We start from the raw sequence: 15182 nt of genomic DNA, 5'->3' as shown, positions 1-15182 counted from the left end.
TGATTTCAACAGCTAAGAATTTGCTCCCTGATACCTCTTCTGTTACATCATATATCCACCTACAACTTACCCTGTTCACCAACAGCTTCATATGTTTCACCAACATCTTCTTGTATTTCACCATCTCCACATGTTTCAACGAGACTCGCATGCTGCTTCATCCGCAACTCAATTTGCTTCACTTATCAAAAGACGATAATGATAACTAATTTAGTGATGAGAATGGTAACACATTTTATATCAGTCAGGAAATTATTTAAAAAAAATGGATATTTCCAGTGTACTTGTAAAGAAGAGTCAACCTAATAAATCAATGACTGTGTATATTGGGGCAAAGTTTAGACCTGTGGAATGATGTGAACATGACTCAAGTTTTGCAAATGATTACTGTATTTATCATTGTAAAGTGTAAGGTTTTACAGCTCAAGATTATGCACAGAAACCTGAATCTGCAGGACGCATTCACATCGAACTGTACTCTTTGATATAAATTTGACTGATATGATATAAATGGTGTTATTGATAAATCATTACTATTACTGCTTTACATGGGTTTTCATTCTCATATTGCAATTAGCATTTAGTAGCTATGAGCTAGAACAGCTAACAGTAAAGGGAAATAAATAAATATTTTTTAAGTTATGTTGTACTTCTCTCTTCATAATAATAAAATCTATAAATACAACCAACTTTTATTTATTTCATAATTTACATTACCAGAAATCACTTAAGAATTTACAAAATTTTAAATAAAAAGATTGTACAGTAAAAGTAACAAAATTTAAAAAGAACTGGTTATTTTCTGGATATATAGTATCTTACTATCGTGCAATAATATTCAGCTGAAAAATATTCTGCTTTACATTTAAAGGTAATGAAAAATTATTAAATCACCAAGTGTTTGGATGATAAAAATTTAAAAGAGATTATATATTGTCACTTTACGGGATTAAGAAGTAATGTATTACAAAAGTATTCATCGTTAGTATAAAACATTTTATAACAATTTTCTAAGTAAGCTATTGATCTATATATTGCTATATATTGTTGGTTTAATTTAATGAAATTATTTACACAGTATTTATCTAATTATCTTTTAACAGATATGAAAACAACAATATTTACTACCAACAAATTGAAACATGTCTACGTAAGAACGATTTGGTTTGTCTAAAATTATATTTTAAAACACCTGCTATTTACAGACTATTTGACCTTCGCACAAATCAAGTTTGCCAGGACGAAGTAATGAGTGAAATTTTACCAACTGATACAGTTACGAGATTAAATTTCACAGTCAAATAGGTCATGCAACGCGCGTAAAAAAATTTGACAATTTGCCTGATAACTTTGTAAAAACTTCATTTACAATATCCTGGATGAAAGTTATTTAAGAATTTCTATTGTTTTGTTAGTTGTGTGCTTTTTTATGTATGTTCATATTATTTTATAAGTCATCTATCGTACTTCATAGTTAAATATATATATTTATATATATATATGAAAAATACAGAAAAAGAAAAAATATTTAACTTATAACCCAGACTCTATTTAAAGTCTGGATGCTTCCTCAACAAAGACCTCACCAAATGGAAAAACATTTTTTTTAGGCTTGTGATACACAGAATCAACGAAGCGCTAAGGGTGAATCTCGCTGGTCCTAGCGGCATGGTAACACCTTTTCGAGCGAGAACATGAACTTTCATCGGGCAGTGTGAGACTGTAGAAATGATATCATTTCACCGAACTACTATGGAAGAGGAAAGTCTATAATAAAATTTAAAGAAATCATACCTCCTCTTTCGCGTGTGTGTGTTTATATATACGTATATATATAAAGGATAACTAATGTAAATATGCCGTTTATGGTTACGTTACAGAGAAAATAAGTGTTCTCGAAAAATGTTTATATCCATAATGGCATATGATTCCGAGTGAATGTACAGTCTATTGATAAAAAAAATTCTGATGAATGTAGTAAATTTTTAAGCGCCGTTGAAGTGGTTTGCTTTAAGGTGTCAGCCACTGAAGGAAGAAGAAACGGGAGAGTGGGCCTTTGTTCTCAGTCTTACGATGAAACACGGAACGGAGAAGAAAAGGACACATGTTGATGAAGGAACGATGATACAGGTCATAAGATGTAGGATGGAGGGATATAGAAGATATAGAAATATGAGGAAAATAGAGGTTTATGAAGGCATGATGTTGGAGGATGAATGATGGAGAAGTAGGTGAGAAGATAAATGATGAAGAGGAGGATGCAGGTTGGAAGATGGAAGATGTAGGATGGACGGGTATAGATGATGCAGAAAGATGAGATGGCTGAATGTTGATGAAGGAACGATGATGGATGAGGTTAGAAGATAAATGAGGAAGAGGAGGATGTATGTTGGAAGATGTAATATGTAAAATGGACGGGTATAGATGATACAGAAAGAAGAGAAGGCTGGATGTTGATGAAGGAAGGATGATGGATGAGGTTAGAAGATAAATGAGGAAGAGGAGGATGTATGTTGGAAGATGGAAGATGTAGGATGGACGGGTACACATGATACAGAAAGATGAGAAGGCTGAATGTTGATGAAGGAACGATGATGGATGAGGTTAGAAGATAAATGAGGAAGAGGAGGATGTATGTTGGAAGATGTAATATGTAAAATGGACGGGTATAGATGATACAGAAAGAAGAGAAGGCTGGATGTTGATGAAGGAAGGATGATGGATGAGGTTAGAAGATAAATGAGGAAGAGGAGGATGTATGTTGGAAGATGGAAGATGTAGGATGGACGGGTATAGAATATACAGAAAGAAGAGAAGGCTGGATGTTGATGAAGGAAGGATGATGGATGAGGTTAGAAGATAAATGAGGAAGAGGAGGATGTATGTTGGAAGATGGAAGATGTAGGATGGATGCAGAAAGAAGAGAAGGCTGGAGGTTGATGGAGGAAGAGGATGGAGCGTGATGGAGGAACGGCTGGGGAGTGAAGGAGCTGGAGGTGGGTGGATCATGAAGGACGATGAGGAGGAGGGTGGTGGGAAAGGAGGATCACAGCAGCCTGGAGGCGGCGAGCAGCGCGGCCAGCGCCACGACCCAGGCTCGGGGCACGCCGGGGAGCGCTGCGGCCGCCGGGGTCGTCTGCACCTGGGGGGCGGGCGTGGTGGCGAGCGCCGGGCCCAGGTCCCACACCTTGCCGTCGATGGCCTTCTTCACCGGCCCCGAGGCGGCGCCCACCAAGGCGGGGATCACGGCGGCCTTGAAGGCGGTCTTCACGCCGCTCAGCACCTCCTTGGGGTCGTCGACGGCCCGCGTCGCCGACTGACCTTGCGTCGGGGTGCCCGTCAGCCACCTGCAAGGGAAGTGATGCTGGGATAATCCATCGCCCACCTTTCCAACTTCCAAATAACGATCGTCCAACCCAAAACATTCACCAACCTCGTGAGCCAATTCGTCATGTGTAGCATCAAGGAAAAAAAATAGTTGTGGCAGTGTCATGGACACGGCCGTGTGTTGTACGTGATTACGTGTACGCAACAGGTAATATTTTCTGTACAAATATAAATTACGCTATTTTTTTATTTTAACACCATATATATACTTCACTCTAATTATTTTACACTAATGATTTACACAATCAATCGATAGATTTTGATGAGAGCTGACGATTGAAACTCAAACGAACGTCGTAGCTTCTCCGAGTCAAAAGTTTATACTAAATGGAAATCTCGAAACGCAGCAAAATGACCTCAAAATGGCGGCGCTTCCCCCTCCACTGCGCGCGATGTGTCAAAGTCCTCACTTAGCGTAACGAATTGTTTGATCCTTTAGATATCCAGTGGTGTGATTCAATTTTGGATGTAGATGATAGATATGTAGCTGCAACACCAAACTTTATCCCCCGATTATGTTATCATTCGTTTTTTGAATTGCCTCCCACTATGGAAGCAATTTTAAAGACGAATTCACGTCAAAAACCAACCCTTTTCTTTTTCCTTACAATTAATTTCAATTTTTGGCTCAGTGGTAGGACAAAATCACAAGAAGCTATGGATTACATCAGTAAAGTCACACCTACAGTTCATATATCAATAGAAAAGTATAGTTTACAAATTCAAGTACAGCTTCATTAGGCTTAGCAGATCAGTGGTGCCTTTCTTTTGGTGACGCATGAACATAAAAAAAGTACGGAACCATCCCAGAATTTGCCTACAGTTATTTCAGTAAGCCACTGAATACTAAAATCGTGGTAATGCAAAACAACAGGACAGTGATTTAAAAAACTGGACCTTATCTCGAATGCAAATCCTCTGTTCTCGATGAGAAAAAAATTGTTATTATTGTATTTCTTCATTATTCTTCAAAATTTAACAAATATCTACGTTAGCTGTTCTAAAAACATTAAACTATAATTTAATAGACCACATCACAGAAAATAAATATCTATAGAAACGTCAGCATATCCAGCAGTGAAGGAACACGTTGATGTGACAATGATATCACCAAAGACAAATCTCCAAGAAGGACGTGAAATCACTGTTGGAACACGCTAAAAAAAATTTTTTTCGAACGAAAGTTCGTTTCTGGAACTTCCGTTTACTTTCGCACGGAGGGGAAATGAACGGCATATCCCCAAAATAGTTCGCGGGCGAGAGCTGAAGAGGTCGTCGCCTTACACGAACGGCATCAACTGGAAACTCTTGAAGCTGGCGGTGCTGTTGGTGGTGTTCGTCACGTGGACGGATACGACCAGTTTCCCGACGAGTTGGTCCGCGTGGCCTTCGACCTCCCAAGTGGACTTTGTCGAGTCGACCAGGAGCTGGACGGAGTACTGCAACACAGGAAAAAAAAATTGGTTTGTCTGTAAAGTCGGTTTACGGACGATAGTTTAAAGTGACAACGTCATAACGAAACATTGATGAAATGATTGCTTACATTTAGGAATAAAATTGAATCATTTTTTATTGAATTATCACTATTTTGTATGGATACAAAGAAGGAGTGAACTGAAATCTACAATTTATTTTGATAAATTTACTTTTATTTGCACTCATTAATTCAAATATGTTTATTACTTTAACGAAGAGATTATTTTAACTATAACGTTTATACATGTTTGCTATTTAACTTCTTCCAATCTGTGTTATTCTGTTAAGGATAGGACGATGATAGGAAAAGTAGGAAACTAATGGGAGTGTTTCAAGTTTGATGTGCCTCGAAAATGTCAAATCGATGGTTGTTCCAATCGAGTGGAAGAGAGATAGATGCAGCGCAAGCGTACAATGAGCGTAACGGGACACAGCGTAACGGGACAATGTGCTTAACGGGACACTTTTTTCGTGCATGCAGCCGGCGTTCATCGAATTATTAGACGTTGTCACGTCAAAAAGATCTCCTTCAGTCGAGGGAACTCCCTGGGTTTAGTGCCCCCTGCCTGCCCGGGTACACACTCGGTGTGCACAGCTTCGGAAGAAACAAAGCAACTTAGAAACTGCTCTCCATGCATCCGAGATTGGTGTCTTGTCAAGCAACGAAAAGCACGCAAGAATCATCTGATGGCGGTCGAGTAGTTCTGTTTATTTTTTTAGAAGAGAAAATGACCAAAATATGTGTTCTTAGAATACTACTTGGGCATGAAATACCCTTTATAGAATCTTGGAAGCAGTGAAGTGCTTGCATTACCCATTTTTTCCTTCATTTCTTCGCCGTGTAATTATATGCTTACCGCTGAAATTTCATGGCTGCCCTATGCTCAGCTTTACCCTTAGAGGTGATGCCCGCGCCATAAGCAACAGCACAGCGAGTGAAGAACTTATCTTCCAGACTATCTCTCTCTCTCTCTCTCACACACACACACACACACAACACGCCCTTGAGTAGGTGGGCCCCATAAGGCTCGGTTCGCATGGCATGATGAGTTTTTTTTTCATTTTCTCATAATTACCAACTTTTAAAGGTTCTTTCTGTAATATTAACATGATAACATCTTCGGATTTGTTGTTGTGTTACGAATAATTTCAACAACATATTAAACTTGGTGAATATCTGTTTTAAACATTTTTGGGGACAACAAGAAATATAAGTGAAGAAATGTGTTAGGTCGTTGAGCGAGCTCTTAAATAAAAAGTAATAATGTTAAAATAAAATAAAACATAATTATGGCATATAAGACCAAGGCTTTAATTCTCGCCGAAATCTCAAATTTTAATTCAGGGGCGTAAACGCTGAATTCAGAATTGACACTTTTTTTTTTTTTTAATTTGCTGGTGGGCAAACGAAATGTTCGTTTACGTGAGCCCTTGAGTTTTCTTTGCGCTACTTCTTCCCTCCCCACCACCCTTTGATTTTGCTTCTTGATCTGTGCTTTCTGAAGAACCTTTTGAGTATTCCGCTACATTTCGTACCAGTGTGCGTGGGCTCCGCTCCCGTGAAAGGACCACTCACCTGCAGGTCGCTGAATGTGATGTCGGCGGTCACCGTGGCCGTCCAGTTGTCGACGATCTGGTACTCGGGGTCCCCGGCGACGGTCAGGTTCCTCAGCCAGAACAGGTCGATGTTCAGGGTCGCCGCGCCGTCCTGGGTCTGCAGAGACAACAAGCGGACATGAGCGGTCCTGGGTCTGCAGAGACAACAAGCGGACATGAGCGGTCCTGGGTCTGCAGAGACAACAAGCGGACACGCGCGGTCCTGAGTCTGGAGAGACAACAAGCGGACTTGAGCGGTCCTGGGTCTGGAGAGACAACAAGCGGACACGCGCGGTCCTGAGTCTGGAGAGACAACAAGCGGACTTGAGCGGTCCTGGGTCTGCAGAGACAACAAGCGGACATGAGCGGTCCTGGGTCTGCAGAGACAACAAGCGGACATGAGCGGTCCTGAGTCTGCAGAGACAACAAGCGGACATGAGCGGTCCTGGGTCTGCAGAGACAACAAGCGGACACGCGCGGTCCTGAGTCTGGAGAGACAACAAGCGGACTTGAGCGGTCCTGGGTCTGGAGAGACAACAAGCGGACACGCGCGGTCCTGAGTCTGCAGAGACAACAAGCGGACTTGAGCGGTCCTGGGTCTGCAGAGACAACAAGCGGACATGAGCGGTCCTGGGTCTGCAGAGACAACAAGCGGACATGAGCGGTCCTGAGTCTGCAGAGACAACAAGCGGACATGAGCGGTCCTGGGTCTGCAGAGACAACAAGCGGACACGCGCGGTCCTGAGTCTGGAGAGACAACAAGCGGACTTGAGCGGTCCTGGGTCTGGAGAGACAACAAGCGGACACGCGCGGTCCTGAGTCTGGAGAGACAACAAGCGGACTTGAGCGGTCCTGGGTCTGGAGAGACAACAAGCGGACACGCGCGGTCCTGAGTCTGCAGAGACAACAAGCGGACTTGAGCGGTCCTGGGTCTGCAGAGACAACAAGCGGACATGAGCGGTCCTGGGTCTGCAGAGACAACAAGCGGACACGCGCGGTCCTGAGTCTGGAGAGACAACAAGCGGACTTGAGCGGTCCTGGGTCTGGAGAGACAACAAGCGGACACGAGCGGTCCTGGGTCTGCAGAGACAACAAGCGGACATGAGCGGTCCTGGGTCTGCAGAGACAACAAGCGGACACGCGCGGTCCTGAGTCTGGAGAGACAACAAGCGGACTTGAGCGGTCCTGGGTCTGGAGAGACAACAAGCGGACACGCGCGGTCCTGAGTCTGGAGAGACAACAAGCGGACTTGAGCGGTCCTGGGTCTGGAGAGACAACAAGCGGACACGAGCGGTCCTGGGTCTGCAGAGACAACAAGCGGACATGAGCGGTCCTGGGTCTGCAGAGACAACAAGCGGACACGCGCGGTCCTGAGTCTGGAGAGACAACAAGCGGACTTGAGCGGTCCTGGGTCTGGAGAGACAACAAGCGGACACGCGCGGTCCTGAGTCTGGAGAGACAACAAGCGGACTTGAGCGGTCCTGGGTCTGGAGAGACAACAAGCGGACACGCGCGGTCCTGAGTCTGGAGAGACAACAAGCGGACTTGAGCGGTCCTGGGTCTGCAGAGACAACAAGCGGACATGAGCGGTCCTGGGTCTGCCGAGACAACAAGCGGACATGAGCGGTCCTGGGTCTGCAGAGACAACAAGCGGACACGCGCGGTCCTGAGTCTGGAGAGACAACAAGCGGACTTGAGCGGTCCTGGGTCTGGAGAGACAACAAGCGGACACGAGCGGTCCTGGGTCTGCAGAGACAACAAGCGGACATGAGCGGTCCTGGGTCTGCCGAGACAACAAGCGGACACGAGCGGTCCTGGGTCTGCAGAGACAACAAGCGGACATGAGCGGTCCTGGGTCTGCAGAGACAACAAGCGGACACGCGCGGTCCTGAGTCTGGAGAGACAACAAGCGGACATGAGCGGTCCTGGGTCTGCAGAGACAACAAGCGGACACGCGCGGTCCTGAGTCTGGAGAGACAACAAGCGGACTTGAGCGGTCCTGGGTCTGGAGAGACAACAAGCGGACACGAGCGGTCCTGGGTCTGCAGAGACAACAAGCGGACATGAGCGGTCCTGGGTCTGCCGAGACAACAAGCGGACATGAGCGGTCCTGGGTCTGCAGAGACAACAAGCGGACGTGAGCGGTCCTGGGTCTGCAGAGACAACAAGCGGACGTGAGCGGTCCTGGGTCTGCAGAGACAACAAGCGGACATGAGCGGTCCTGGGTCTGCAGAGACAACAAGCGGACACGAGCGGTCCTGGGTCTGGAGAGACAACAAGCGGACACGAGCGGTCCTGGGTCTGCCGAGACAACAAGCGGACATGAGCGGTCCTGGGTCTGCAGAGACAACAAGCGGACGTGAGCGGTCCTGGGTCTACAGAGACAACAAGCGGACACGAGCGGTCCTGGGTCTGCCGAGACAACAAGCGGACATGAGCGGTCCTGGGTCTGGAGAGACAACAAGCGGACACGAGCGGTCCTGGGTCTGCAAAAACAACAAGCGGACACGAGCGGTCCTGGGTCTGGAGAGACAACAAGCGGACACGAGCGGTCCTGGGTCTGCAGAGACAACAAGCGGACATGAGCGGTCCTGGGTCTGCAGAGACAACAAGCGGACACGAGCGATCCTGGGTCTGGAGAGACAACAAGCGGACACGAGCGGTCCTGGGTCTGCCGAGACAACAAGCGGACATGAGCGGTCCTGGGTCTGGAGAGACAACAAGCGGACACGAGCGGTCCTGGGTCTGCAGAGACAACAAGCGGACATGAGCGGTCCTGGGTCTGGAGAGACAACAAGCGGACACGAGCGGTCCTGGGTCTGGAGAGACAACAAGCGGACACGAGCGGTCCTGGGTCTGCAGAGACAACAAGCGGACATGAGCGGTCCTGGGTCTGGAGAGACAACAAGCGGACACGAGCGGTCCTGGGTCTGGAGAGACAACAAGCGGACACGAGCGGTCCTGGGTCTGGAGAGACAACAAGCGGACATGAGCGGTCCTGGGTCTGCCGAGACAACAAGCGGACATGAGCGGTCCTGGGTCTGGAGAGACAACAAGCGGACACGAGCGGTCCTGGGTCTGGAGAGACAACAAGCGGACACGAGCGGTCCTGGGTCTGGAGAGACAACAAGCGGACACGAGCGGTCCTGGGTCTGGAGAGACAACAAGCGGACACGAGCGGTCCTGGGTCTGGAGAGACAACAAGCGGACACGAGCGGTCCTGGGTCTGCCGAGACAACAAGCGGACATGAGCGGTCCTGGGTCTGGAGAGACAACAAGCGGACACGAGCGGTCCTGGGTCTGGAGAGACAACAAGCGGACACGCGCGGTCCTGAGTCTGGAGAGACAACAAGCGGACTTGAGCGGTCCTGGGTCTGGAGAGACAACAAGCGGACACGCGCGGTCCTGAGTCTGGAGAGACAACAAGCGGACTTGAGCGGTCCTGGGTCTGGAGAGACAACAAGCGGACACGAGCAGTCCTGGGTCTGCAGAGACAACAAGCGGACATGAGCGGTCCTGGGTCTGGAGAGACAACAAGCGGACACGAGCGGTCCTGGGTCTGGAGAGACAACAAGCGGACATGAGCGGTCCTGGGTCTGGAGAGACAACAAGCGGACATGAGCGGTCCTGGGTCTGGAGAGACAACAAGCGGACATGAGCGGTCCTGGGTCTGCCGAGACAACAAGCGGACTTGAGCGGTCCTGGGTCTGCAGAGACAACAAGCGGACATGAGCGGTCCTGGGTCTGGAGAGACAACAAGCGGACATGAGCGGTCCTGGGTCTGCCGAGACAACAAGCGGACATGAGCGGTCCTGGGTCTGGAGAGACAACAAGCGGACACGAGCGGTCCTGGGTCTGCCGAGACAACAAGCGGACACGAGCGGTCCTGGGTCTGGAGAGACAACAAGCGGACATGAGCGGTCCTGGGTCTGCCGAGACAACAAGCGGACATGAGCGGTCCTGGGTCTGCAGAGACAACAAGCGGACATGAGCGGTCCTGGGTCTGGAGAGACAACAAGCGGACATGAGCGGTCCTGGGTCTGCCGAGACAACAAGCGGACATGAGCGGTCCTGGGTCTGGAGAGACAACAAGCGGACACGAGCGGTCCTGGGTCTGCCGAGACAACAAGCGGACACGAGCGGTCCTGGGTCTGGAGAGACAACAAGCGGACACGAGCGGTCCTGGGTCTGCCGAGACAACAAGCGGACACGAGCGGTCCTGGGTCTGCCGAGACAACAAGCGGACATGAGCGGTCCTGGGTCTGGAGAGACAACAAGCGGACACGAGCGGTCCTGGGTCTGGAGAGACAACAAGCGGACACGAGCGGTCCTGGGTCTGCCGAGACAACAAGCGGACATGAGCGGTCCTGGGTCTGGAGAGACAACAAGCGGACATGAGCGGTCCTGGGTCTGGAGAGACAACAAGCGGACATGAGCGGTCCTGGGTCTGGAGAGACAACAAGCGGACACGAGCGGTCCTGGGTCTGCCGAGACAACAAGCGGACATGAGCGGTCCTGGGTCTGGAGAGACAACAAGCGGACACGAGCGGTCCTGGGTCTGGAGAGACAACAAGCGGACACGAGCGGTCCTGGGTCTGCCGAGACAACAAGCGGACATGAGCGGTCCTGGGTCTGGAGAGACAACAAGCGGACACGAGCGGTCCTGGGTCTGGAGAGACAACAAGCGGACACGAGCGGTCCTGGGTCTGCCGAGACAACAAGCGGACATGAGCGGTCCTGGGTCTGGAGAGACAACAAGCGGACACGAGCGGTCCTGGGTCTGGAGAGACAACAAGCGGACATGAGCGGTCCTGGGTCTGGAGAGACAACAAGCGGACACGAGCGGTCCTGGGTCTGGAGAGACAACAAGCGGACACGAGCGGTCCTGGGTCTGCCGAGACAACAAGCGGACATGAGCGGTCCTGGGTCTGGGGAGACAACAAGCGGACATGAGCGGTCCTGGGTCTGGAGAGACAACAAGCGGACACGAGCGGTCCTGGGTCTGGAGAGACAACAAGCGGACATGAGCGGTCCTGGGTCTGGAGAGACAACAAGCGGACACGAGCGGTCCTGGGTCTGGAGAGACAACAAGCGGACACGAGCGGTCCTGGGTCTGCCGAGACAACAAGCGGACATGAGCGGTCCTGGGTCTGCAGAGACAACAAGCGGACATGAGCGGTCCTGGGTCTGGAGAGACAACAAGCGGACATGAGCGGTCCTGGGTCTGGAGAGACAACAAGCGGACATGAGCGGTCCTGGGTCTGGAGAGACAACAAGCGGACATGAGCGGTCCTGGGTCTGGAGAGACAACAAGCGGACACGAGCGGTCCTGGGTCTGGAGAGACAACAAGCGGACACGAGCGGTCCTGGGTCTGGAGAGACAACAAGCGGACATGAGCGGTCCTGGGTCTGGAGAGACAACAAGCGGACATGAGCGGTCCTGGGTCTGGAGAGACAACAAGCGGACACGAGCGGTCCTGGGTCTGGAGAGACAACAAGCGGACATGAGCGGTCCTGGGTCTGCAGAGACAACAAGCGGACATGAGCGGTCCTGGGTCTGCAGAGACAACAAGCGGACATGAGCGGTCCTGGGTCTGGAGAGACAACAAGCGGACATGAGCGGTCCTGGGTCTGCAGAGACAACAAGCGGACATGAGCGGTCCTGGGTCTGGAGAGACAACAAGCGGACATGAGCGGTCCTGGGTCTGGAGAGACAACAAGCGGACATGAGCGGTCCTGGGTCTGGAGAGACAACAAGCGGACACGAGCGGTCCTGGGTCTGGAGAGACAACAAGCGGACACGAGCGGTCCTGGGTCTGGAGAGACAACAAGCGGACATGAGCGGTCCTGGGTCTGGAGAGACAACAAGCGGACATGAGCGGTCCTGGGTCTGGAGAGACAACAAACGGACATGAGCGGTCCTGGGTCTGGAGAGACAACATGCGGACACGAGCGGTCCTGGGTCTGCCGAGACAACAAGCGGACATGAGCGGTCCTGGGTCTGGAGAGACAACAAGCGGACATGAGCGGTCCTGGGTCTGGAGAGACAACAAGCGGACATGAGCGGTCCTGGGTCTGGAGAGACAACAAGCGGACACGAGCGGTCCTGGGTCTGCCGAGACAACAAGCGGACATTAGCGGTCCTGGGTCTGGAGAGACAACAAGCGGACACGAGCGGTCCTGGGTCTGGAGAGACAACAAGCGGACACGAGCGGTCCTGGGTCTGCCGAGACAACAAGCGGACATGAGCGGTCCTGGGTCTGGAGAGACAACAAGCGGACATGAGCGGTCCTGGGTCTGGAGAGACAACAAGCGGACACGAGCGGTCCTGGGTCTGCCGAGACAACAAGCGGACATGAGCGGTCCTGGGTCTGGAGAGACAACAAGCGGACACGAGCGGTCCTGGGTCTGCCGAGACAACAAGCGGACATGAGCGGTCCTGGGTCTGGAGAGACAACAAGCGGACACGAGCGGTCCTGGGTCTGCAGAGACAACAAGCGGACGTGAGCGGTCCTGGGTCTGCAGAGACAACAAGAGGACATGAGCGGTCCTGGGTCTGGAGAGACAACAAGCGGACATGAGCGGTCCTGGGTCTGCAGAGACAACAAGCGGACGTGAGCGGTCCTGGGTCTGCAGAGACAACAAGAGGACATGAGCGGTCCTGGGTCTGGAGAGACAACAAGCGGACATGAGCGGTCCTGGGTCTGGAGAGACAACAAGCGGACACGAGCGGTCCTGGGTCTGGAGAGACAACAAGCGGACACGAGCGGTCCTGGGTCTGCCGAGACAACAAGCGGACATGAGCGGTCCTGGGTCTGGAGAGACAACAAGCGGACACGAGCGGTCCTGGGTCTGCCGAGACAACAAGCGGACATGAGCGGTCCTGGGTCTGGAGAGACAACAAGCGGACACGAGCGGTCCTGGGTCTGCCGAGACAACAAGCGGACATGAGCGGTCCTGGGTCTGGAGAGACAACAAGCGGACACGAGCGGTCCTGGGTCTGGAGAGACAACAAGCGGACACGAGCGGTCCTGGGTCTGCCGAGACAACAAGCGGACATGAGCGGTCCTGGGTCTGCCGAGACAACAAGCGGACATGAGCGGTCCTGGGTCTGGAGAGACAACAAGCGGACACGAGCGGTCCTGGGTCTGCAGAGACAACAAGCGGACACGAGCGGTCCTGGGTCTGCAGAGACAACAAGCGGACATGAGCGGTCCTGGGTCTGCAGAGACAACAAGAGGACATGAGCGGTCCTGGGTCTGCAGAGACAACAAGCGGACATGAGCGGTCCTGGGTCTGCAGAGACAACAAGCGGACGTGAGCGGTCCTGGGTCTGCAGAGACAACAAGCGGACATGAGCGGTCCTGGGTCTGCAGAGACAACAAGCGGACATGAGCGGTCCTGGGTCTGCAGAGACAACAAGCGGACATGAGCGGTCCTGGGTCTGCCGAGACAACAAGCGGACATGAGCGACCTTCACACCCAGTCGGCCCGTTCCACGCCCCGAAGCGGGATTTTGTAACTTTTAAAAAATAAAAACTGCTTGTCTGTAAAGTCTGTTTACGGACGATAGTTTAAACGTGACAACGTCATAATAAAACACTGATGAAATTATTGCATACTTTTATGAATAAAATTGAATCATTTTTATTGAATTGTCACTATTTTGTTTGGATACAAAGGAGTGAAATGAATCTACAATTTAATAGATATATTTACTTTTATTTGCACTCATTAATTCAAATATGTTAATTACTTTAACTAAGAGATTATTTTAACTATAACTTTTATACATGTTTGCTTTTTAACTTCTTCCAATCTGTGTTATTCTGTTAAGGATAGGACGATGATCGGAAAAGTAGGAAACGAATGGGAGTGTTTCAAGTTTAATGTGCCTCGAAAAAGTCAAATCGATGGTTGTTCCAATCGAGTGGAAGAGAAATAGATGCGGCGCAAACGTGCAATTAGCGTAACGGGACACAGCGTAACGGGGCAATGTGCGTTACGACACACTTTTTCGTGCGTGCAACCGGCGTTCATCAATTTATTAGGCGTTGTCACGTCAAAAAAAAATCACGTGTTCCCATGTCGCAAACATACCGTATAACAACGAAACCCGGACTCGAAATTCAACGTAACGTACACATGCCAATTTGTATTTTCAAATACGTTTCCGAACTCAAATCATAGTGTTTCCGCACCCTGCCTCTAAATTTGCAGCCCGAGCAGCTACGACGGCTTTGGAATTATTTCTATCAGCAGACAAATTTTTTTAACTATATACAATCAAACGGCTTCGATAAATGCAAAAATAAAATAATACTTTGAAAAAATATAATAAACCCCTGATTTGGACCTGATTTTTGACCAAGAAACATTTGGCAGTTATATAATTCGAATTTCGGAATTCCTCAAAATACTTTTTGTAGCATTACGAATTTGGTTTTTTGAATTTTTCTGGAATAAAAACGGGAAATTTTCCCTCAAAACGGGAATTTCCCCTCGAAATAGGGAAGTTTCAAATAATTCTGAGTCATTTTTTGAGAAAATTGATGCACAAATATGGCTACCATGACATCAGAAACCAATATGGCGGACCGACAATCACAATATACACAATCCACAGCCTGCAGCCTGTTTTCGGACCCCCATTTCTATACTACTATTTATTACCAAATATTTACATGGAAAAGTAAGCTCGAAAATTTTAATCTGTTCAGAGT

General features: G+C 49.4%; 1 protein-coding gene across 1 annotated transcript in view; it reads right to left on the bottom strand.

Annotated features, from left to right (window-relative positions):
* Nucleotides 1-676: 676 nt before the first annotated feature.
* Nucleotides 677-15182, bottom strand: part of LOC134540103 (mucin-5AC-like) — a 32773-nt gene continuing 18267 nt past the window's right edge. Inside the window, exons 6-8 of the mRNA XM_063382584.1 lie at nt 6440-6577; nt 4672-4826; nt 677-3347 (exon numbers count right to left, since the gene is read on the bottom strand). Of these exons, the coding sequence (XP_063238654.1) occupies nt 3047-3347; nt 4672-4826; nt 6440-6577 (594 nt within the window). The 3' untranslated portion in view covers nt 677-3046. The remainder of the gene's footprint in view (nt 3348-4671; nt 4827-6439; nt 6578-15182) is intronic.

The sequence above is a fragment of the Bacillus rossius genome, chromosome 16 (genome assembly GCF_032445375.1).
Source record: "Bacillus rossius redtenbacheri isolate Brsri chromosome 16, Brsri_v3, whole genome shotgun sequence".
Taxonomy (NCBI): Eukaryota; Metazoa; Arthropoda; class Insecta; order Phasmatodea; family Bacillidae; genus Bacillus; species Bacillus rossius.
This window is presented reverse-complemented; position numbering and strand designations above follow the sequence as displayed.